The sequence below is a fragment of the Meles meles genome, chromosome 1 (genome assembly GCF_922984935.1).
Source record: "Meles meles chromosome 1, mMelMel3.1 paternal haplotype, whole genome shotgun sequence".
In the NCBI taxonomy this organism is placed as follows: Eukaryota; Metazoa; Chordata; class Mammalia; order Carnivora; family Mustelidae; genus Meles; species Meles meles.
In genome coordinates this window covers 59,290,484-59,316,929 of record NC_060066.1, presented here as the reverse complement: position 1 = coordinate 59,316,929, position 26,446 = coordinate 59,290,484, and the positions used below count along the sequence as shown (strand labels likewise).

At 37.9% G+C, this 26,446-nt stretch overlaps 1 protein-coding gene across 2 annotated transcripts in view; it reads left to right on the top strand.

Annotated features, from left to right (window-relative positions):
- Positions 1–285: 285 nt before the first annotated feature.
- CRISPLD1 (cysteine rich secretory protein LCCL domain containing 1) overlaps positions 286–26,446 on the top strand; it is a 47,095-nt gene continuing 20,934 nt past the window's right edge. The window contains exons 1-2 of one of the 2 annotated variants that reach the window (XM_046016115.1): positions 286–659; positions 1,630–1,949. In XM_046016115.1, coding sequence (XP_045872071.1) covers positions 1,692–1,949 — 258 coding nt within the window. In that variant the 5' untranslated portion in view covers positions 286–659; positions 1,630–1,691. Of the gene's footprint in view, positions 660–1,009; positions 1,045–1,629; positions 1,950–26,446 lie in introns of those variants that run through there. The other variant, XM_046016124.1, reaches the window with a different exon arrangement.

The following is a 26,446-nucleotide window of genomic DNA, read 5'->3' as shown; positions in this document are numbered from 1 at the left end:
TTGGGGCCGTCCTTGCATACGTCTCCTACGGGTCCTGATCGGTACGCCGGGCCTCTGAAGCCCAAAGTACGCCCACAAAGGCCAAGCGCCCAGGCTTCGCTGGGCCAGGGGAAAAGCAGGGCGGCTGCTCCCCGCTCCGCAGCAGGCAGCCGGCCAGACAGGGTAGAGGTGGGGGTGGGCGAGGAGGGGCGCTCACGTCACGTGCGCGCGCTGGGACCGCAATAAATGCCCCGGAGCTTGGGGGACCGGCGGAAGCGCTCGGCTCCTGGCTCTGCGCACAGCGGCTTCTCCGAGCGGGAGCGCGAAGCCGCCGCCAGCCTTTGCCTCCCCGCCCGGCTCCTGTCCCCGCCCCTTGCTCCTGCGGAGAGCGCTCGGGGGAGCTTTGGCGCCCACCGTAGCTTAGGGGGGCAGCTCCCTTTCGGCCCGAATTTCAGGCTCTAACTTTGGAGCGCGTCGCCTGCTGCAGGTCCTGACGGAGCCGCGGAGGCCCAGGCTCGCGGCCACCCTCTATCAGCGCCCTCGTCGCTCCAGGACGCCCCGCGTCCCGGTCCTTCCAGACCTGACTCTGTGTGCGCGGTCGCGTGCACAGGCTGGGGGGGCTGTGGGAGGCCGGACGTGGTGCTCGGCTCCGCGCTCTTACGGAACTTCACGCTGGAGAGGTAAGGGCATTTCTAAAACGCATCGCCGAGTCGTCAGGCTCCCACATTTTCCTATATACCTTTTTCTTCTAAAACCCGTCTTTAAAAAAAGAAAAGGAAAAAACCAACTTGTAGAGAGTGAGCGGACACGGAGAGTGAGGGGGCTGCTTGCAAAGCTGCAGCGACGGAGATCTGCGGGCGCTTGTGCTTCCAAGTGACTGTGGGTTTCACCTTCCCCTCCTCCTGTCGCGCGCTTTCCGTTTGGGTTAAGTGAAGAGCGCGCCTGCGGCGTGTGGGAGGAAAGGCTGAAGTTGCTGGTGAACTATTAGCTTTATCGGATGCGGGCCACAGATTGGGCACACACTTTCCAGGAAATAATGATTGAATTCTTCTTGCCCAGCGCCTGGTAAGAGGAGATTCCCCCCAGCCATTCTTTGGCATTAGTTTCATGGACCTTCTAGATGTACCCGAGGATATATGTATGAATGACATTGTGTACTTTAAAACATTCACCTCCGTTTCAGCATGTTGTAGACATGTGTCTGAGAGTCTGAGAACTGGAGATGGGACACTGATATAAAATGATACCTTAAGACACAGAAACGTGGACCGCTAGACTGGTAGAAAACACTGTAGATAGATAATACCCTTTCCAGGCTGTATGCATTATATAGCCATTTAAATAAAGCCTTTCAATTCAGAAACTGATTTCAAGGTTGGACCCTTCGGGCTAATTTTTCCATTTATTTTCGCCTCATGCATGTTATCTTGGTACGTATAATTGTTTATTTTGTGAAAATAATGCATTGTGAAAAATCCTCTAGAGAAAAATGGATTGGAGATAGTTATTCCAAAAAATGCATGTCCTTTTGTTGGCATTATATAAACAAATCAAACTGGCACACTTCCTTTGTAACTTATTTTACTTTTGTTATTAGAAAATTAATATCTGCCTCTATTTTCACCTTAATCACACCGCATGTCGTTATAGCCAAAAAGAGAGGAAGAACCTGTCTTGGAGATTTTCCCGGGGAAATCCTGAGATCATTCATTATGAAGTGTACCGCGCAGGAGTGGCTCAGAGTAACCACAGTGCTATTCATGGCTAGAGCAATTCCAGCCATGGTAGTTCCTAATGCTACTTTATTGGAGAAACTTTTGGAAAAGTACATGGATGAGGATGGTGAGTGGTGGATGGCCAAGCAGAGAGGGAAAAGGGCCATCACAGACAATGACATGCAGAGTATCTTGGACCTTCATAATAAATTACGAAGTCAGGTGTATCCAACAGCGTCTAATATGCAGTATATGGTAAGGACATTTTTCAAATGGTATGTACAAAAAATGTTTATTAATGCTTTTAGTCTTCCTGGTTAAATTCTCTCATGCTATTATTTAATCATTACCATTTGTCCTGTATGAAATTAGAAAAAAAAAAAGCAGATATTCTTGGGGACTGTCTTCATCTGCATATTCTTTTATCAGTGTTCCCTTTATCCTAAGAGCTCTTTGAATTTCAGAGTAGAATTAAATACCTTCAGATGCAATGTTCCTACTAAAAGCTTTAAATTCTACTCTTACCAGGAAGACTCCTATACTGAAAATGCTGAACAGCTGACGCATTTGCTTTTAAGTGACTTAGTAGAACAATTGCTTCCTAATTCCTAACTGATGGAACTTATGAATGGTGGATCTGTTAAATCAGGGACCAATAACTTAAAGCAATTTTCTGGATTATTGATAACTTTCCAATGGGTCCTTGCTTCTTACCAATATGTAAATGACCCATTGTAAAGGGTATGTTTCTGTGGTTCTTTATGGGAAGCAGTCCTTTGGCAATTGCTTTTTTTTCTTGTAGGTATATTTGTGCACTTTGACATGTGAAAACAAGCCTGGACAAATATTTAAAAAAAAATGTGGTTTATCCATAATAACGTTGTATTTTTTTTTTTAAAGATTTTATTTATTTATTTGACAGAGAAAGAGATCACAAGTAGGCAGAGAGGCAGGCAGAGAGAGAGGAGGAAGCAGGCTCCCCGCGGAGCAGAGAGCCCTATGCGGGGCTCGATCCCAGGCGGGGCTCGATCCCAGGATCCCGCCCATGACCTGAGCCAAAGGCAGCGGCTTAATCCACTGAGCCACCCAGGCGCCCCAATAACGTTGTATTTATTTTTAGAGTAAAACAGCAAGTTTGGGAAACAAAATTACAGTATTATTATTTATTATTATTTAGGGGGGGAGGAGCCAAGGGAGAGGGAGTGAGAGAATCTTAAGTGGGCTCCTTGCCCAGAGCGGAGCTGCACGTGGGGCTCGATCTCACGACTCTGAGATTATGACCAGGGTGGAAATCAGGGGTGGGACACTTAATTGACTGAGCCACCCAGGCACCCCACAAACTTACTTTTTAAAGGCTATTGGGATATTACTTACTAATGCATGTATTACTTTATATCTTAAATATGTAAAACATTTTCAAATATCTATTAAACTAAAATTAGGAATGTACTAGCAAAAACTGGTAAGTAATTATTGGTGATAGCAATGCTTATACAGTGAAAATTTGGAATTACATTTCTCCTTTGGATACATTGTAGGGTATAATTAATTTTAATGCATTCTAGTTTTCTTCTTTCTTCATTTACATTAGTGCTGATGGATATTCTCTAGGCAACTTTGATGATATATGGAAGTTCTAAGTTCACATTACCCATTACAAAATATAGCATATTATTTTAACTTTCATTAGGAAAAAAAAAAAAAAATTACCCTGAAGAAAGTAGGTAGCACTCAATAGAACTCATCAGAGGTTAAAAATCAGGGCCTGGCAATCAGGTGGTCTGGGTTTAAATTCTGGCACTGATACCCACTAGCTGTGTTACTTAGAGCAAATTAATTTCTTTCTACTTCTGTTCCCTCGTGTCTAGCATGTATACTCACTGCAGAGGGTTGTTGTGGGGATTGAATGAGATAACCTATGTAAAATTTAGCTCATCATGTATGTTGTAAGGTCTCAGTAAATGTGACTATGACTGAGAGTTAATTTTATGTCTCCCCATAGTATTTAAATAAAATACCTGAGGAAATCGTTAGCTCTTTTCAAAATTCTGCGCGGGCCGTGACATCTGTAATGTCTCATATTTCTACTTTTTGCATATTTTTTTGACTTTTTGCATATTTTAAAGCGTTTATCCAAAGTAAAATATTCTATGACTTCTTCATTTGTAAGCTTTCGAACAGCAAGAGCCAATTATGGAGCCTTTCCAAGTAGGCCACTTTATGCTTATTCCATGTGGATAGACATTCCATTGCTTTATTTAAAATAAGGAAGAACTTGGGAGTTTGAACCCACAAAAAGAAACCTGAGAATATTTGTGTGTGTTTTAAGTAATATGGAAATAATGAAAGAACGGTTCTGTGATTCGTTTTCATGTCTGACTTCCAAAGAAAATAACTGCCTATTGTATGATGTCTAGTCTGGGGTGTTTATATGAGTTTCTTTTTAGTTTCACTGGTTTCATTCTATCCTTGAAATGTAGATTTAGAAACCAGCCAGGGTTTATGTTGTGTTGCCCTTAGATACTATTAGCACTGGAACGGTGTCTTGGCCATTAATCGGCTGCAAAGAACTTCATTGCCCAGCTGTACTGGAACACATTTTCTAGAATACGCATTTAAGGGGAAAGCCTAAAAGAACAATACTGTTTTATGTGAAATATTGTTGACTTATGTATTACATAGTAATAGAAGTACAGATGTTGATCAACCTTGTGAAAATGTTATTTATCCACATAATTATTTGAAAGTGTACTTATTCTGAGAAAGCAAAATTAAAATTTGGCTTCAAGAGCTATTTCCTGTAAAGTCTGCCATACCCTAGAGGTGCCACCACTTTGTCTACTTGTATGCTAGATGTCACATCACATTAAAAATGTGAACAGCCAGTAACCTTATTTACGCCTGGCGTTCATGTTAGTGTACTCGTTGTACTTGAACCTATGACAACCAAACCACATCCACATTTACTAACATCACATCCCTATACCTACTCCTTTTTTTTTTTTTTTTTAAGATTTTATTTATTTATTTGACAGACAGAGATCACAAGTAGGCAGAGCAGCAGGCAGAGAGAGAGGGAAGAAGCCTCCCTGCTGAGCAGGGAGCCCGAAGTAGGGTTTGATCCCAGGACTCTGGGATCATGACCAGGAGTTGAAGGCAGAGGCTTTAACCCACTGAGCCACCTAGGCACCCCTCTATCACTACTCTTATCCTCACTTAACTAATAGAGTTAAAAATTGACTCTGGAATGCCACATCTTCCCTTGAAGAGCTTATAGGTTGATTGAGAAGAAAGAACAGAAACATTCGAAAATGTTAGAGCAAACAAGGGCATAAAATTCTCTGCTGAGGTGTGTGAATAATGCCAAGGGAGCACAGAATAATGGAATATTCCTAACGGTGAGAGTTAATCAGTGGGAAAGGTAGGGTTTATGGTGTTCCTGGAAAGTGGTCGGGATCCTGAATTGGAGGACATAGCTCACCTAGAGGAAGAGAGACAGGCAGGTGGTGTTTCCATGGAAACTTCTAGAAGAGTAGGTTGAGGAAATCACAGACCTGGGGCAGAATCAGGAAGGGGAGAAATGAGTTATTCATTATTGAAACCGGTGATGCTTGGAAAGGCCCCCTAGCTGGCTTTCTTTTTGAAAGCTCATGAATGAAAAAGTCCTACAAGTTTTTACTTCAGACAAGCACTTTAAAGAGAGAAGTTACCCACTTTTACTTCTGGGTAAGCTGAGAAACTAGAGCTCTTCCATTACCCAAGGAAACTGTTGCTGGAAGAGGCAATGGATTTTTAAAAGAAAAAACACTAGCTTTGGCTCTCAATAGCAGCAGGTTCACATTTGCCTGTGCCGCTTACTGGTATGTGACCTCTGACAGTCAGCAACCCTTCAGGGCACTGCTTTTCTCAGTGGTTAAAATTGGTGTAAAGAATAAAACCACAAGCTGAAAGGAGATAAGACATTTGATATTGTTGCACATATGCTCTTTTTTCAGGTCTTTCCTTTCCACAGGCTTTTCACCTTATTGTTTGGTTGTTTTATTTTTCTAGTTATTTCATCAATGCGTTCTTTTTCTTGTAAGACTTTGTTTCTTAGGTTTTTCCTTTTGGCCTTCTCCATTCCTTTAAGATATTATCTACTCCTTTGACTTTAAATACGATCTGTGTATTGATGGTATATCGTCCATACCTAGTCTGTATCTCCATGTAACTGTCATCTCTTTGAGCTTCATTTTCAGATTTCCAAATGACTACTGGGTCATCTCTGTGTGATATGACTCCACAGTTACTTCAACCTTAAGATGTCTGAAAAGAAAATGAATGCCTTACCCTTTTCCCTCTACCCTTGTCTGTGATCCTACTTCTTTTCCTGGATTCTTAGTGGATCTCATCACCATCAGCTCAGTTTTCTGTAAGCAGCAAAAAAAACAAAACACCCCACAGAACAGAAAACTGGTCCCATCCCCCCAGCTCTTGCCATGCTGTCATTCTTTCTTCCCACTTTCATATAACATGCACGCAAACATAAATACACAGCTACGTGCAGAATGCTGTAGATTCTGTCTCAGAAATGTCTTTTGAATTCATCTCTTCCAATTCATCCTAACCTTTGTTCATTATCTCACCTCAAGATTGGTACCACAGCTCCTCACCCAAAAGACTATACCAGTCTGTTCCTACTTTAGTTTTTACTTTAGTCCACTTTCCTCATTGTTACTAAATCTGTCTTTTTCTTCAGACAAATCTGTGGTGGTTACTCAGCTGTTCAAAACTTCTCTTAACTTCTGGATGCTCTCAAGTCGAAGCCCACTTTGATTGATGTATAATTAAGGAGACACATCTTGTCAATTCTGCCCATGGCCCTCAATTCCATTTTGTATATCCCAATCTGTGTTCACATCGAACTATTTTCACTGTTATTAAAGGCGCTTGTGCTTCCTCATGTCTCTTTGCTCATCAGTTTCATCTCTGCCCCCGAATGTCTGTGTTTCCTGTCTCCTCCACATAATCTCTTATTCAAGACTAACCTCAAATGTTGTCTTTCTGCAAAATTTTCTCTGGTACACCCATCCCTCTGTCCTACTACTTCTGGCTTCCTAAAGTATTTTGTTCAAACCTATTGAAAGTATAACAGTTTTGTTGCAATTAAATAGTTACATGTCTGTTTTCCCTTCCAAGACTTTAAATTTCTGGAAGGGTAAGCATCCTACCTTATTAATGTTTATAACCCTATGCCTGATGCATAGAAGTGCTCAGTAAATATTTGTTGATTGAATATTGTTGGTGGTTCAACAAATCTGTTGAATGAAAGGATGGGTGGAAAAACAGAGGAGATTATATGTGAGATAAATGTGAGGACAGGACAGGTAAGAAAGAGGAGTTAAAATAATAAAAGTTCTGGAAGGTAGGACATCAGTAACACTGGAGATACTGACATAGAAATTGGAAATGCTAGAGATGAAGGAATGAATGTTTCAAATAATTCGATATTTAAAATATTGGTAGTACATTAAAAGTTATCCTGTAATATGGAGCTACTGAGATAATAATAAATATATTCAAATGGTCTGGAATTCAAATACTAAAATGAGTCATGGATATTTACCTCTTGCTACAAATTTTTAACATAGAGCTTCTAAAACACTGTAGAGTGACTGATCCCAAGTGGTTCACTGTGATGCAAAGTGTACCTAAGTCTAGAATGTGCTTTAGCAGCCAGACTGCTTTACCTAAAAAAGAACACATGGGCCAATTATATAAGCCATTTTCTGGTATTACAGCTATTTCCATGTCTTTTAAGGAACTGTTGACAGACAGTCTGCTGGGTGGGTTGATAGCTGTGCCTGCTTGTTCTCACCTCACATGTAGGCAAAACTATAGGCAGAACCTTGGCATAGCACTTTTCCAAATGTAGAACAAAATACATCTGGATACCTCTGCTTTTGCTAGGAAACTGGAGGCTCTGAGCCAAACAACCAGAGGTACCTTTGGTCCATGGTGCGTGTTGTAATAACTTGGTTCCAGTTTGTCACTTAGATTTTTTCTAAGGCCACATTTAACATGGGAAGTCAAGGTGTTATTGGTCTTGTTTTTTCCTGTACTTCAGTATAGCAGATAATCCTAGAAACGACATGAGACAACCTAGTTTGCTAAACAGGGTGAAGCTAGTCTGGGTTCTGCCCTATTTCTGTCTAGCCTAAATCCAGACCTGAAGGAGTGATCTTTGTCTTGTGAGTTGCTCTGTTTACTCTCATTAATCTATATTTTCTGCAGTCAGATGCTCTACTACTGAGCTATACCCCCAATCTATATTTTCTGACATTATTTGCCACCTTTTACATAAATCCAGAGTAAATCCAGGTGATGAAATGATGACTTTATAACTCCTTTACCCAAAGCTCCATGTTTACACATTTTTTATCTTGTTAAAAGTGGCAGGAATTCACATCAGCTAAGGTTTTGTTACAAGTCTTGATTCCAAAAGAAATTGTTTTCCCTGTGTATGTTGGTGCCTACTTAGTAATTTTCAAAAATTAAATGTTTACATCTTTTATTGATATATAATATATTCATTCACTTAAAGGTACAGAAATATTTCTTGATTCAAAGAATATTATCATTATTTAAGTTATTAAGGCTTTTTATTCTGTATTTAAAATAGCTTCTTTAATTTTGCTAAAGCATTTTATCTTAATAGTATAGTACAGATATAATGAAGTTATATATGGTTCTCAGTGTCTCGGTCAACACAATTTAAAAAATTTCAAAACCATAATTTGAATAAATGGTTATTGTTTTTTAAAGACAATGGCACTTACAATTAATATATTTTTTTCAGAAGTTGCATTGTAAATGGCAATACCCATAGGAAGAAAGCGACATAACAGTGCAGTTTTACATAATCTAGTTATTACCCTGGACTTTTCGGAGATTAAAGATATCTCCTTAAATGTAAACAGCAAATCTAGGGTCTTAGAAAGGAAAGAGGAGAGAAGTAGTTTAAGGAGGAGAACGGAGCACTCAAAGCCAGAAAATGCCATAAGATTTTGAAGTTGTTATTGTTATTTGCTCCTTCATTCAGCAGGTATTAGAGGTTTACTATATGGTGGGTACCACTAGGACCCAGAAGTAAACACAACAAATATTCTTCCTTGTCTGGAATAGGTGTGAAGATCCTGAATCACCATACTCAGCAAAGGGCCCTTATACAGAGCGAACGTGGGAAGTAAGGTAGAAAATGAGATCAGAAATTTAACTGAGAAGGACAGATTTAGATCATTGTAGAAACTCACTTTCAGGGCCGCCTGGGTGGCTCAGTCAGTTAAGTGTCTGCCTTCAGCTTTCAGCTCAGGTCATGATCTCCAGGTCCTGGGATTGATTCCCACATCAGGCTCCCTGCTCTATGGGGAGCCTGCTTCTCCCCCTCTCTCTGCCTGTTTCTCCCACTGTTTGTGCTTTCTATCCCTCTGTCAGATAAATAAAGAAAATCTTGAAAAAAAAAAAAACTCACTTTCAGTCTGAGCGGTAAGAAACCATTTGAACTGTGTGAACAGAGGAATAGTATGATTTTGTACTTATACAGCATCACCTGGGTTTGTTGAGAACAGAAGTTAGGTGGTACGAGGTGGGGCAAAAGTGTGAGCAGGGAGGCAAAGCTATTGCAATAATCCATCTAACACTGATGACTGGTAGCCATGAAGGTGGTGAGAAGTGGCAAGAGTGTGAATACTAAAACCCCTCTGTAATCGTAACATTAGTCTTGAAAATTTCAAGGGAGCCTATTGCAAGACTAATGAAATTGCTTTGGTGAGCCAGGCAGCCAGTAGGCTGGGAGTCTCTGCATTTGATGCAGGATGAAATCAATTCCTGGCTGCATATTTTTTGAAAATGGATGGTGTTTCTATTCTAGCGTAATGCCAATGGTGAAGATTCTGTGTCTTTCAATTGTAGTGACTTCCTAAATGGTTACAGAGATTCCAGAAGTCACCCAGTTACTTGACACACTTTTTTTTTTTACATTTTTTTAAAACATATAATGTATTATTTGTTTCAGGAGTAAAGGTCTGTGAATCATCCGTCCTACACAATTCACAGTACTCACCCTAGCACATACCCTCCCCAGTGTCCATCCCTCAGCCACCCTATGCCTCCCCCCCTCCCCTCTAGCAACCCTCAGTGTGTTTTGTGAGATTAAGAGTTTCTTATGGTTTGTCTCCCTCTCTGGTTTCGTCTTGTTTCATTTTTCCCTCCCTTCCCCTATGATCCTCTTTCTTGTTTCTCAAATTCCTCATAACTTGATATCCATTTTGCCAACCAAATTCCAAGAGATTAAAGGAGGTGGAATCAACCTTTACCTCCTCACTTCCCAGAATAAGGATGCCTTCTGTTTCCCCACATGGTTTTCTCTCTTCCAAAAAGCCAGTCCACTGTCTCACTCCCTCCATTAACAACAGAAGATGAGACCTTTGGCATGAGAAGCAGAACAGAATAGTGGCCTAGTTCTTGCCCAGTAACCATGAGTTTCTTTATCATGAGGTATATCATTAGGATCTTATTTTATTTTGGGGTTAACAGATTTTGGGTATGGTGTATGGATGTGTAGTTTTTGCCTGAGGAACTAGAAGTATAGATAGAGATGTTTGAGAAGTGAGCCCTTAACACACTTTATGGTGTAGAGATAGAGAGGTGGGGAGAAACAGCAAAGAAAATTGAAAATTAGGGGGAAAAAAAGCAATAACAACAGCAAAAAACCTGGGAGCATGATGTTCTAGAAGCTAAATGAACAGAGGCAGAAATGGTGGTCAGCTATGTTAGATGCCTAACATAGCTTATAAATAGATTAAGTAAAATGAAGAGTCTTGAATTTAACAATATGGAGGCCACACTGAAGAGCTGACCATTTAGGTAAAGTCTTAGTGGTCCAAGGGTAGATGGGCAGAATGGGATGAAAAAAAATGAGCATGCAAGTTCATTCACTCATTCATCAAATATATGTGTTTCATTTTCTGTGGGCCAGGTGGTATCTGCATTAACTCTTTTCTTGAATTTTCAATGTGGTTTTAGAAGACGTAACAATTAGGAAACATATCCCACATTTATAATAACAGTCAAGAGGAAAATGCAATTATTGAGTAATTATTGAGTATTTATTTTTTTACCTTTACTGAATGCCTTCATTAAAAATAAAATAACCATTTATAATGATTTATAATCATAATTGAATGATGTTTAGTTCAAGAACATCCTTTGCTATTGTTTAGCTGTGTCCTCTTACAGTCTTTTTAGTTTATACAACCAAATAATTATACATGATTTAAAATTTAAATTCTCATATTTTTAATGATTTTTGCTAATTCAATTAAAGCCAAAGATTTATAAAACTGACTTATATTTTTTATATATTATCATGTACTATATATACATATATACATATACTATCTAGTTCATTGGAAGAAAAAGTACAAATTCAAGTGGTAATGAATTGTCTAGTTCAAGTATTAGAGTATGTCTAAGTAACGCTTTCCTTATTTTCCTATATATCTGTTGCCTTCAGAATTTTAAGAAGTTGCAGAAAAACTTTTATATTGATTAAACCAATTTGTTATTGATGAAATTGTGTTTGAGAAAGCATTTAATTCAACAAGTCCTGATAGAGCATTCTTGTGTCGGGCAATGTTCTTGATGCTGGAGAGTACATCATTGTATAAAAAGTTTAACAAATTAATGAAAATAAGGAGAATGAGATGATAAAGAAGAATAGAGTTGGAGCTAATCTTGTTGAGTAGATAGGGAAGGCTTTTCTGAGTTGGTGGCTCTTGACCTGAGAGCTAAGTTATAAGAAGGAATCAGCTAAACAAAAATACAAAGATCTGGGCAGAAGGAATACTGGACACAAAGTCTCCAAGTCAGAAACGAAGTGGAGATTTTCAGGGGTCACAAAGAAGGCTGGTGTGATTGAACTTTATTCAGTAATGAGGGAAGTGTTAGAAAATGAGGTAGACTTAGAAGCATGGGCCAGAAGTCCTTTTGGGTTATAGGTGAAGAGAAATTTGGATTTTATCCTGAGTGAAATGGAAATCCATTGGAAAATTTCTTGCAAGGGATTGACTTGGTCGATTTCCATTTCAAAAATTATTCTGACTACATTATGGAGAGTGGTCTGAAGGAGAGCTAAGGCTGAAAACAGAGAGATAGTTGGGAAGCCATTGCTATATTTTGGGTGTGAGAGGATGGTGACTGGGACCAGGATGATAGCGGTAAATATGGAGAGAGGTGGGTGGCTCAAGGGATGATTTGATGGCATTGCCGATGTTTTGGTTAATAGCTTTAATGTGAAGCATGAAGGATAAAGAGAAATCTGGGATGTTCATAAGTTTTGCTTAAGCATATTGGTAGAGAGCTGAAACATTTTCTAAGAGGCAGACTGGAACAGGTGAGGATGAAATCAGAAATTTCTTTTTGGCTCAGCTTCATTGTGATGCCAAAATGTCATCTTCCCTTGGGTTTTGATGGTCGCTGGGGAGGTGGAACTAGAGATAAGAATGTGGAAATTATGTAGATGTTATTAGGAAGCATCTTAACTGACCAAACAAAATCATCCAATGAGAAGATTTTTATGGACAAGAGTTGAAGGCCTTGTATTGAGCCTTGGGGTCCCGCAGTATGTAGGGGTTGAATAGAGAGGAGCAGCTAACAAAGAAAGCTGAGAAAATATGGTCAGCAAGATTGGAGGAAAAGACAGGATAGACTGGTATCTCAGAAGCCAGAAGAAAGTTCAACAAGGGACAACTCAGTGTTTCAATATTGCTGAGAGGCTGAGTAAAATGAAGAATAAAAGCCAACAATGGTTTTGTTAACATGGACTTTGTTGACGACCTCGATAAGATTAATTTCGATGGGGGGGGGCGTTGACTGGAAGTCTTACTGGAGTGGGAAGAAGAGAATGGGAGGAGAGGTAGTAGAGAAGGAGAAGTTACCTCAAGTAACTCTTTAAGTTGATGTTTCTATGAGGGAAATCAGAGAAAGGAAACTAGCTATTGCTAAAGGAGAATGTGGGTTTTTTTCCATTTTTTTTTTCAGAGTATGTTTGTAGGTTAATAAAAAAGTTGAGAAAGCACTTGACAATGGGAGGGAGAAAATATAGCTACAATGTCACTTCATTTATTGTAATAGGAAACACTGAGGCTGTAGGTGCAGAAGCAGACAGTTTGGGGTATTCAATGAAAAAAAGAGAAGAGAATTTTCATGTGGATGCTTCCATTTTTTTTCCCAGTGAAATTATAAAGCAAAGCCATCAACAGAGATTGAGAGGGCAGGAATGAAGGGCGTGCGGGTAAGACATTATGAGCTGGTAATTTCAGACATACTGCATATAGATCCATGTTGAATCAAATGTATGGGAGGTCTTGAGATGTTTTTAGCTCATTTGGTTCATAATGCTTTAAGTTTAAATATCCAGTAGATATAGAGGAGGTTTACTATGTAGTATGCCAAGGTGTTTCCAAAAAACATGGAGATTAAAAGTGTTGATTCCTGCTCTGACTTGCCATAGGTCACATCACTCTTTTCCAGCCACTTTGTGTGATGTCACCTGCTTGACCTGTGAGGACATTTGACTAGGCAACTTCCAGAGATGAAACAGACATGATTAAAGGCATGTTAGTGGGGTTTGAATTTTAAAGTATTCAGCTACTGTGTAATACTGATGAAGTACAGATACAGACCAAAAGTATGTTTGGGGTTCATATTGCCAACTGAATGCTAAATACAGATAATTGTATGGGAATTCCAAAAATTAAATTACGGAACCAATCCAAATATGTTACTTGGAATAGTGGGTTACTAAAACTTACCGAAGATAAGAACCTGTAATGATGATCTGGTGAACCTTACTTTTTTTCTTTTAAGTAGTTCACAGAATCAATAAGGTGTGGTTAAGTCAACTAACCTCCAGTTTATAGCAGCATATTTTCTCTATTGGCAGCTTATCAACCTCAGAAGCAAAATATGAATATGGACATAATCTATTTAGTAGGCTATGCTGCTTTATATTTTAAGTTTTTAATCAAAGAACATTTGGAGATCAGTCATCAGGAAATGAAGGATAACAAGTGTTTTTCATTAGAAAAGACATTAGGTATGATTTGGGGAATAGGGTGCTGTAGTCCAGCACTGCTCAAACTTGTAAGTGCATATGAATCCTCTGGGAATCTTGTTAAAATACAGATTTTGACTCAGTAAGTCTACATGGGCTTCAATATTCTGCAAGCTCCCAAGTGCTGTGGCAGCACTATCTGGGAACCCCAGTTTGAATAGACTCTAGGCCCCATGAAGGATGTGAAACACTGACTCTGGAATTCAGATTGTTTCTTTTTCGCCTCCTAAACTATGACATTCACCTTCTTCCTTTTTACCTAATGTTTATATCAGTCTAATTGGAGGAGAAATGGAAAATGAAACCTTAAAATTAGGTAATGGCACAGTTCTGCAGGATAGTGACAAGAGAGGTGTAGTCCATGATAGGATAAACAATAAAGGGCATATGAGTGAGGATGGAGGAAGTGGAATTTCATTTTATTTATTTATTTATTTATTTATTTATTTATTTGACAGAGAGAGAGATCACAAGTAGAGAGGCAGGCAGAGAGAGAGAGAGAGAGGGAAGCAGGCTCCCTGCTGAGCAGAGAGCCCGATGCGGGACTCGATCCAAGATCATGACCTGAGATCATGACCTGAGCCGAAGGCAGGGGCTTAACCCACTGAGCCACCCAGGCGCCCCGAGGAAATGGAATTTCAAATAGGGCAAGTATAGAGGGGCAACTAGATAAAAGGATAATGAGCAATTATTAGATAAGACCCAGAAATGAGCACAAGAATTCCCATTCATAGACTTTCCCATGTATGTTGTTGTACCTCAGACAATATAAAGCTAATCCTGCAAAAGAGGCAATCCCATAAAGGTACTGAGAGTAAAACATACAACTAACTCTGTTTTATATTTTCTCAAGACATGGTAGGTCCATATCTGAAATGCTGAATGATTGACTGTATATGGTGAGATCAGATGTTGTCCAGAGTAGGGAAGCCAAAGCCCTAGACGTATTGAGGGGCCGTGACTCTAGACTGAGATGGACTAAAGGCATCAGAACTTCTGTCTAGAAAGAGAGAGTAGAGAGGTCTGTTCACCAAGAGATAAGTGAACACAGAAAACTAAACAAATAAAAAGCATCGCTCTTCCACAGGTATATCTATGCCATGGTTCCATATACCTTGGGTTTTTTGATGCTGTACAGATCTTGCCAAGACTGATGAACTTTGCACATGTTAGAATGCCTTATGCCCTCCGTGTTTTCTCTCTAATGAATTTCTTCTCTTCCTTAAGGATCTGCTTGTATCTAAACCCTTGCATACAGAGTTAGGTGCACCCCCACATACTTCGCTGGCTCCTATAGCATTTCACATCTGCCTCTGCCCCAGATATTTGCATCTTGTCTCTTTCTCAAACCTTCCGTTCCTTTATGGGAAGGGCCTGTGCTTTAGTAATTTTTGCATTTCCCAGCTGAGTGGCTGATAGATACTCCGTGCTCAATTCATGCTAGTTAGAGTGGGAAAAAATGGGATGAATAAATAAAAAGTGAAAAGATGATTAGGTTTCAACAACAGTTTTAAAATGGGTAGGATGCAAAAGGATTTGGTTAATTCTGTTCTAACAAGAAAATGCTCTTTAAAATTATAAAAACATTGTAATGAAGTATTGTATTTATGTTTTACTTTATTTTATAATTTTAAGTGCAGTTGCACTTTGGTTAATTAAAATCATTTTTTAAAAATCATTCTTAAATAAGCATAATAGGTGACTAAATTGGCATTGGATTTCAGTGACTTTGAGAGTTCCATTGGTTTATGGACAACTCTGTCTCATGAAGTGAGGATGGCTATACCCCTCAGCAAATAGGGATACTCTTTCAGGAGATACAGGGATCAGAGTGCGAAAACTTTTGCAAAAGAGCAAAAAGAGATGTTTTTGAGATGTAAATCACAGTATGGTAATAAGTACAAATTAATATATTTTAAAGTATACATAAACCTGAAAGAATTTCAGAATAAAGCCGTAATCAGGAAAGGCTTCATAGAAGAGGTATGTTTTGAAATAGTGTTTGGAAGAAGTTCTAGTCCTTGTATGGTGGGGAATCTAGAAGAGAGCATTTGGCTGATGAGAACCTTCTTAGTAAGGGGGTTGATATGAGAATATGTGAATAGTTGATTTGAAGGCAAGGACATGGCAGCCATGGTCTGTACAATTTGAGGGTTGCAGAAGGTGGGGGGTGGGTAGAAGGATGTGGTAACTGGGTGATGGGCATTAAGGAAGGCACATGATGTGATGAGCACTGGGTGTTATGTGCAATTGATGAATCATTGAACACTACATCAGAAACTAATGATGTACTATATGTTGGCTAATTTAATTAGAAAAAAAAAAAAAAAAAAAAAGTGATCCAAGCTTCTTAAATGGAGATATTTGGGGATGTATTTTTTCTACATATATCTATATCGTTATAGACATAGATATGATATATCGATATATAGATATAGATATGATATATATATAGATATAGATATGATATAGATATAGATATAGATATAGATCTATCTATCTATATAGATACAGATATATCAATATAGATATAGATATGATATATCTATATCTATAGATATATCTATCTATCTATATATATCGACACACACACACATACATACATACATATTCTTAAGCTTTGGAGGTAGTTGGGAGCTTCAGTGGAAATACTATCTTAGAAATTTAATAGGAGGGGCACCTGGGTGGCTCAGTGGGCTAAGCCACTGTCTTTTCGGCTCAGGTCATGATCTCAGGGTCCTGGGATCAAGCCCTGCAAAGGCTCTCTGCTCAGTGGGGAGCCTGCTTCCTCCTCTCTCTCTGTCTGCCTCTCTGCCTGCTTGTGATCTCTCTCTCTGTCAAATAAGTAAATAAAATCTTTAAAAAAAAAAAGAAATTTAATAGGAAAAAAGATCTTTAGGTTTGAAAGTTTATTGTTAATAGACTCAAAGCAAAGCTAGGAATAACTTACTCTAAACTTTGTATAGTTAATATTGTGTTAAATATGAATTGTAGGGGATTATTTACTTTTCCATCGGGATTTGAGATGGCGACAATTGATTATCTCATGTTTCAATCATTCAAAATCTTGGATTTGAATTTCTTCCTTAGTCACATGGATATCAGCAGCGTTCCATTACAAGGCTATGCAAATCACAGCAGATTAAGCAGATTCTTGAAGGAACAGGGAAATAAGAGAACATTTATTAAGAGCTAATAGGTATCAGGTAATATGTTAGGCGGTTTGCTAATATAAATTCTGTGAGCTATTTTTATTCTCAAAAATTATTTTTTAGCAGGAAACAAATGCTTCAGTAACAAGAGTTCACCAGGGGAAAAAAAAGGTGGTCTGCATGCAGAGTTGGACAGGGCTGAAGTGAGCCATAAAGGATGGAGTGCACCCAGGCTTGAATGGTGAAGGCACAGCCTGGTGAGGACTATTGCCTGGAAGTAGGGCCGTGTGATAGGGCACTGTCATTATCACAGTGAGGCAGAGGATTCAAAGGGGATGAATAGAGTTGGTGCTACAGACTTAAATTCACCTCACACCCTATGACTTTCTGTTTGTGTCTCCCATTAGCAAAAATCCAGGGCCCAAGAGAGCCTGAAGTAAATTAGTATGTAGGATTGTGCCTTTTGAGACATAGACTAGCACTTAGGGACCGAAAATGGCTTTGTGGAAACAAATGAAGAATATTAAATATGGTATTCTTTCTCAGATTTTCAGATAAGGACTTTTGAAAACCATATTTCTTAAAATCATCATCTTAGTCATTGTTTAATTATTGAAGAAGAAAAAGCTGAAGACATTCCTAAAGGACACCTAAAAACCTGATTGCTGTCGTTATTGAACTAGCTCTAGTTTCCTTAACAGCTAAGGAAGGTGAGAAACCATGTTTATGTTGCTCCTGTTGACTGCTGGGAAGGAAAACAATTTATCATTTTTGCAATAGGACTTCTTTTTTGTTTTTTAAGATTTTATTTATTTTTTCGACGAGAGATAGCACAAGTAAGCAGAGCAGCAGGCAGAGGGAGAGGGGGGAAGCAGGCTCCCTGCTGAGCAGGGAGACTGATGCAGGGCTTGATCCCAGGACCCTGGGATCATGACCCTAGCTGAAAGCAGACGCTTAATGCACTGAGCCACCCAGGCGCCCCGCAATAGGACTTCTTAGTGAAAAGTTAACACATAAAAAAATTAAAAAATTAAAAAAAAAGGGGGGGGCACCTGGGTGGCTCAGTGGGTTAAGACCTCTGCCTTCGGCTCAGGTCATGATCCCAGGGTCCTGGGATCAAGCCCCACATCGGGCTCTCTGCTCAGCAGGGAGCCTGCTTCCCTCCCCCTCTCTGTCTGCCTCTCTGCCTACTTGTGATCTCTCTGTCAAATAAATAAAAATACACTCTTAAAAAAAAGTTAACACAGAATTCTCACTATAAGAACAATGAGCAACTTACTATAGCAGTTTCATTAAAACTATGTAAACATAATCATTTAAATGTTTCTGGTGTTAGCATTTGGTTTAAATTGAAGTTACCATGCTAAATTATAAGTTTTGGTTTGTATGTGTCCATCAACTTTTTCTTTTACTAATTTGCCTAGAAGAAGTTGTTCATTTGTTAACCCATGTCTTTCTTTCTGAAAACTAGAAAAGCATCCCTAAGTACAATAAATAAAAGCAATTAATATTTCATTTACTTTCGAGGTGCCTGGGTGGCTCAGTCAGTTAAAGGTCTGCCTTCGGCTCATATCATGATCCCAGGGTTCTGGGATTCAGTCCCACATCAGACTCCCTGCTCAGCTCTACCCCTCTACCCCTCCCGCCTACCCATGAGCTCTCTCTTTCATATTCTCTCTTTCTCAAATAAAGAAATAAATAAAATCTTAAAATAATAAGAAATATTTACTTTCCAAACCCAAGTTATATTGAAATAATTGAAATATAAAATATAAACTAATGCATAAGTAGATACTGTAGAGTGATTTATTATGAGAGTTTATCTTTCCTATCATATATTTTTCTAGGTTTGACTATCTAAACTTCATGAACTATAGATAAGTTAAAACACAGGTGTTAACACTTATAAATTGGCCTAATGCTATAAATAGAGACTTAAAGAACTAACTAATAGATGGTACTTCTTTTTTTTAATAGATTTTATTTAGAGAGAGAAAGAGAAAGATGGAGGAGAAACAGACTCCCTGCTTAGCAGGGAGTCTGACGTGGGGCTTGATCCCGGGACCCTGGGATCATGACCTAAACCAAAGGCAGATGCTTCACCAGCTGAGGCACCCAAGCACCCCTGATTGATGGTACTTTTCAAGTTACTAAAGGATTTCCTTAAATACTGAAGTCTCCTCAAACATCTAGAACATAGTCTTGAAGATTATTAACTACTCCTAATAAAAGTAAGGAAGGCATCATCATCTTGGATTAATCACTAAGTTAATACAAAGGTATCACATTTCCAAAAATAATCCAGGTTCAGCTTTTTAGAGGCTTACCTTCTGTTTAGCATAGGTACATTATGAATACCTGTCAATTTGATTTTGCATCATACTTGTATGTTTGAGGCAGAGAACTTAGGTCCTGTGTCTTAGGCTGCTTAACTGATTGAACCATCCAGGTTCCCCCAGAAGCTGCATTTTAAAAAAGATCTGGTGATTTATAAACTCTTTAAAATTTCAGAAAGTCTGCTGTTGAGGGTCCCTGTTGAATAGGGGTGGGATATAAGTGAGCTAATTAAGTTATGACCAGACTTGGAAGGTCGTTGGCAGTGAGATGAGATGAATCAGTAGACATTTCTATGTAAGGATGGTGTTGAATGAGTGGCTCTGATGTCTCACAAGGAAAATCTTCCCCACATCATGCATTTAACATATCTATCCTGAATATATTGAATATTGAAACTATGGGTTTATTGAAATCATCTTGTGTGTTTATCCACACATTAAATTTCCATTTCAAAAATATTTCAGTTTTAAGGAAATGAAGAGACAGTTCTCTAAATTGCAGGTTGCTACTTTTTTAAGGTTTTAAGGCCTTGTTTTAAAGTGTTTTAAGTAGAATACTGCCCCATCTGTCTCCTATCTCTGTAACTTCCAGGAGACTCTCAGAAGTGCTCAGAGCTAATGCTGCTTTCTCAGTACCAGGCCTCTGTGCACAGTAACACAGGTGTTCCCTTTGAAATCTGAGCCTTGTACATTTTCTCTGTCACTACAAAGTCTTTTCAAGACAGGTGAAGCACAGTAGTTAAACACCTGAGGTAATTTCCAAGTTGTAAGGAATGTGTTACTGCAGATTTCCATAGTGCTTTTTATACCAGATGACTTTATCACAAAAAACATCATACGTTCTTTCAGCATTGATCGACTTGCTTATTATTTATTTCACTGATGTCAGTTTCTTCATTGTAATTCTGAATAATACCACCTACAGGGAGCAGAGAAGGTAGCTTAAAAAATTTATGTTGAAGCATTATTTGGAATTTAATTCTGAAATATCATGAACTGTCAAATGTGTGACTTGCATAGAATAACAGATTCTGTTTTGAAGGTCAGCTTATTGCTGTGGAGAGGATCATGTTGACAACTTATCCTGTCAGGATTTTGGATTGCACATTCTGATTCAAATAGGAGGATACAGCAGTGATTTGGGGAAGGATTTAGTTTTGACACATGATGGATAATTTATAAACCTGTCTTTTCCAGAAGTGAAGGCACAGCAAGAATTATCTTTTATACATGGTATTTAGAAAGACATAATTCTTTATGTCTTTGGTTTTCTTCAACAACTTCTACATTCATGAGCTGGCTAAAAATCCTTGTTCCTTTTAGCTGTGCAGAAAAGTTACATGTATGTTACATGTACATTAAATTTTAGAAGTCCATAAAACTATATCAGTTTTACAAAAATGTGTTAGCTGGCTGAAAATTCCCTTTCCTTTTGGAGGTGCAGAAGAATTACATGTAGAAGTCTATATATATATATATATATATTTAGAAGTCTGTATATTATTTCAAATGTTTTATCATTGTGTTTTTGGGATTAAGCTGAAGGGAGCCTGGTTTTAACTTCTTATGGAGAATATACCCTTATCATATTCAATTAAGTTTCAGTTTATCTGTTTTGGACAATATTAAAACTTCCTTTAATAGAGATGATTCAGAAATAATTGAGCTCTTCTGTAGACTCATAATTGGAAGATCTGAAACCTTTTTGATTTTGCAATCTTGTAAGTCACAGTACAGCTTTAATTCTTTTTTAAATTTAAGTGTGTTGGCATACAATGTTATATAAGTTTCAGGTGCACAACAGCCATTTGACAATTCTATATGTTAGGCAGTGCTTAGGATATAAGTATAGTTACCCTCTGTTACTACACAATGTTATTATGGTTTTATTAAGTGCATTCTCTATGCTGTACTTTGCATCTCTGTAACTTGCTTATTTATAACTGGAAGTTTGTATCTTAATCCTTTCAGCTATTTGTCCATCCCTCTGCCCCACCTTCTTTCCCTCTGGCAACTACTAGTTTTTCCTCTGCCTTTCAGTCTGTTTTTGTTTGTTTAGATTCCACATATACATGAAATCTTATGGTATTTTTCTTTATTTGGGTTATTTCACTTAGCATAATCATCCATGTTATTGCAAATGAAAAGATCTCATTCTTTTTTATGAATGAGTAATATTCCATTGTAGCATTAGAAACATATTTTCTTTATTCATTTATTGATAGACATTTGGGTTGTTTCTATATCTTGAATATTGTAAATAATGCTGCAGTGAACATAGGGGTAGATATATCTTTTTGAATTCATGCTTTTGTTTTCTTTGGCTAAATACTCAGTAGTGGAATTACTGGATTATATGGTATTTCTATTTTAATTTTTTTGAGGAAACGCATTACTGTTTTTCACAGTGGTTGCACCAATTTGTATTCCCACCGACAGTGCAGGAGGGTTCCTTCTTTTCCACATCCTCTCCAACATTTGTTATTTCTTTTCTTTCTTTCTTTTTTTTTTTTTGTGCTAACCATTCTGATTGGTGTGAGTGTTATCTCATTGTTGTTCAATATGCATTCCCTGATGATTAGTGATGTTGAGCATTTTTTCATGTCTCTGCTGCCATCCATATGTCTTCTTTGGAAAAAGGCATATTCAAGTCCTCTGCCCATCTTTTAATCACAAAACAGCTTTTGTTTTTTAGTTAGAAATGCCCTTAATTGTCATCAGAAAGATTATTTTACAGTTTCTAAGCTCTTGCGGGATTCTATAAATAATATGAAGCATTCTATAAGAGAGTGTAAGTGCAAAATAATAGGCTTTTAAAGCTGAAAGAAATTGAAGAGACTTACTCTATCTTCCTATTGTTACAGATAAGGAAATAGAAACCAAACTTGACATCATCAAGAGACAAATTTACAAGTTCATAATTTAAATAAGAAAGAAAACTCTTCCAGGGTATATCATGTATTTTAATTACCCATTGAAATACTTTGAGCAAATGCAAGCTTATTTTTAGTCTGTCTATGTAAGAAAATGAGAGGAAAATTTATGACTAATGTAATGACCTTATTTACATATGTCCAAAAGCACTAGGGAAAGGGTGTTTTCAATCCCATTGAAAGTTATCATGCTGGGCGCCTGGGTGGCTCAGTTAAGTCTGTTTCTGCCTTTGCCTCTGCCTTTGGCTCAGGTCATGATCTCAGGCTCCTGGGATGGAGTCCCGCATTGGGCTCTCTGCTCAGCAGGGAGCCTGCTTCCTTCTCTCTCTCTCTCTCTCTCTCTGCCTGCCTCTCTGCCTACTTGTGATCTCTATGTCAAATAAATAAATAAAATCTTAAAAAGAAAATTATCATGCTATTATTATTTCTGACAACCATTGACTGCTCATGACTGAGATAGGTTTGGAGATATAAGGGTAGTATTTCAGGTTAGGAATGGAGATATATATATGTCTCAAAACAAGAATGTTTGTGAAATTCCTTTTGTCAAAATTTATTGCAAATGCTAAGATAGTTTTTAAAAATAATTTCATCATGCTATTTCTAGTTTTTAATGGTAGGGAGTAGACCAGAGCTCTAGCCTAGACTGGACTTTCAGCATAATTGCCTTTTCAGACTACTGTGTTTTCATAATATTGTTACTTTGCCAGAAAGCAATACAGATTTTAAAAAGTCCGTATTAAATCGCAAATTGTATCATGGACTGATATCATTTGATTAGGTTATGTAACAGTATGACAGTCAAAGACCAGTTTTGTCTTTTGCATTCATCTTGGAAATCCATTAAAACTGTATCAATTTTGCAAAAAAGTATAATGAGTTAGTACATTATTCCTATATATTGAGATATTCTTTTCACTTGTTAGGTAATTACAACATTAATTATATTTTCCAGTTGTTCTGGAAAAAGTTTTTCTTCTCTATTTAAAGATATTTTTCTCAGCATGTCTTTGAAAAGATCTATTGTAGTTTAATCCACTTAGGTAGACTTGTAAAATGCTAGAAAATCTTAGAAACCGATTTCCTCCTACTTAGAGTGATATTTAATAATAACAAAATTACGTGAGTTTCTAGTCAATAATTTCCTTGTACATTTAAAGGTGTCAGACCATTTAAAGTCTGGTCAATTTAAAATGTCTTTACACATATTTTCTTTATTGGTGAATCTGACTCTATAAAACTACTTTATTTTAGTGTCACCGAAGGTGTTCTCTTTGGTAGACTCTATCACGATACATTTCCCAGGACATGAATTTTCAAATTTTAATCTGGAAAAAGTTGTAAATTTACTGTGGTCAGGAAGATATATTTGAGAATACTTAATCATTCTTAAGAGACAAAACTATTCTCAGTATCAACGAGAAAGGAAAAGTAATATCACTAATGACAACTTTTGCCTAATGTACAGTGATAGAAGTTACTCATAACCTACCGGTATTAACTCTAGTAAAAACTACATCCTTGAATGATTTCCAGCTGTAATCACTTATTATTAGAGCAGGATTGCAGCTATTCTGGTAGTAATATGAATTATATATGTTCACTCATGTTTCACAGAGGATAACCGTCAATGAAGTTTTCTGTTCATGTCTAGATGTCTAGTTTCTACCAGTATAATATTTTAGTACTGAAACTACTTTGTATTTCTAGGCTTACTTTTGAAAGTCCTTTGTTAACATTTAGGATTTCTCATACAGTCACACACATACACATAAAGCCTCCCTGTTGAACTGGCTTTAAAAAATAATGTTGGAGACAAAGAATTTAGTAGTATTCTAAATCTTTCTTTTAGTAATAAAACTTCATTCAACAATTCACTGTCATCTAAGAAGGAATAAAATTACAGATAAAATTGGAAAATAGAGTAGTTTTCTTTCTACACACCTCAAGTACCCATTTTATAAAGAAATGGTAGTTGTAAGTGTGGTTTGGCTTTAAATTCGTGCTGGGTGAATAGTTCAGAGAGGGAAAAAAATGTCCATCTGGGCATCTTGATTTTATTTACAAACTTGAACTTAAAATAGAATGTGTGGAATGAACAAGATGGGATTGGGAGGGAGACAAACCATAAATAACTCTTAATCTCACAAAACAAACTGGGGGTTGCTGGGGGGAGGTGGGATTGGGAGAGGGGGAGGGGATCATGGACATTGGGGAAGGTATGTGCTATCGTGAGTGCTGTGAAGTGTGTAAACCTGGCGATTCACAGACCTGTACCCCTGGGGATAAAAATACATTATATGTTTATAAAAAAAAAAAAAATTGGAAGGGGAGGTGAACCATAAGAGACTATGGACTCTGAAAAACAACCTGAGGGTTTTGAAGGGTCAGGGGTGGGAGGTTGGGGGAACAGGTGGTGGGTAATAGGGAGGGCGCGTATTGCATGGAGCACTGGGTGTTGTGCAAAAACAATGAATACTGTTACGCTGAAAAAATAAATAAATTAAAAAAAATAGAATGTGTGGAGACTAACTTAAATTTAAATGGGATGGGTATGAATTATTGGTGGTCTTAAAACATGTAATATAATGTTGTGGCATTACAAATATACATTCCATGCTGTTTTCACAGTATTTATTCTAGAACAGCTATATTGTCATTAAGTTTTTTTTAAAAAGCCCTCTTGATTTGTATTATTGAACTTTACCTAAACACCTATTCTTGATTACATCCTTTAAATAGATAATTTCTTTAAAAATTATCACTAATTAATATTTATTAAATATTAATAGTAAATTTTAGTTGCATGCTCCTCTGCTTCAGTTCTTATATTAAAATAATGTGTCCTTTTAGCATTACTATAGTTCATTTGATATGGTTCCCCCCCATTTTTAGTGCATTACCTAGAAAACTTGCCATGTCATAAAAAAACAGCTTATCCATAGTACATATTCAATAATTGAATTTTTTAGCCATTGAAGGGACCTGAGTTATCTTCTGTTTCTCATTTCGCAAATAAGAAAACTTAGCCTAAAGCATTTGAATGATATGTTTTAAATTATTTTATTTCAATTTCTATACAACAGATATGTAAACAGCCTTTTGCAATATAACATATTTGTGAATTTGTGAATTTGGAACTGATTGTTTACCCTCTTTAAAAAGCATCCATCTTCGAGGGTCCTGGGTGGCTCAGTGGGTTAAAGCCTCTGTCTTCGGCTCAGGTCATGATCTCAGAGTCCTGGGATCAAGCCCCGCAACGGGCTCCCTGCTCAGCGGAGAGGCTGCTTCCCTCTCTCTCTCTGCCTACCAGTCTGCCTACTTGTGATCTCTCTCTCTGTGTCAAATAAATAAATAAAATCTTAAAAAAAAAGCATCCATCTTCAATTTCATCAGAAAAACTAACATTTGAGATTGTAGAGTCATGTATAAAACAAGAGTAGACTGGCCTTGAATAAGGATCCTATTGTCACTTTTCAAGGGCTTAGTTGGGTGGTTCATACTTGGATCTCTCAAATGTTTGTTTGCAGTGACCTGGACTTGCAAACTGACAGCCTCATACCTGGGCTAGGAAAACCACAGAACTGAAATTCCTCTCGCTCTCTGTGTGTATGGTAGGGCAGAGGGAGAGGGAAAGAGAAATCCAAGGAGACTCCACACTAAGCGTAGAGCCTGGGGCTGGATCTCACAACCCTGAGAGCAGGACCCGAGATCACCACCCTGACCAAGAGTCGAATGTTTAACTGCCTATGCCGCCTCGGTGCCCCAAAATGTGTGTCTTAAAAGAGAAAGAACGACAGAATAGAGACTGTATTTCCTAACTTAGCCTGAGAAGTCTCACAGTGTCCTTCTATGTATTAGAAAGGAGTTACTATATACTGGCTAATTGAATATAATAATTTTAAAAGAGGTGGGGAGTTACTATCCAGCTCAATTTGAAGGGAAGGAGGAGGGAGTTCAACTCCACCTTTGTGGGGAAGATTGTTTTAAAATCACAATGACTTCAAGCCATTATTTAATTTATTATTATTTTTAAATTTTTTTGGTGCTTCTTTTTTTCCTAGTGTGCTTTCTTTGGCCTGCAGTCACAACTAGGTTTCTTCCACCCTTTAAAAGTCAAAGCAAGCAAACACATTCTCCCTAGAACCTGGCAGGTTACTTTTTTCTTTCTTTCTTT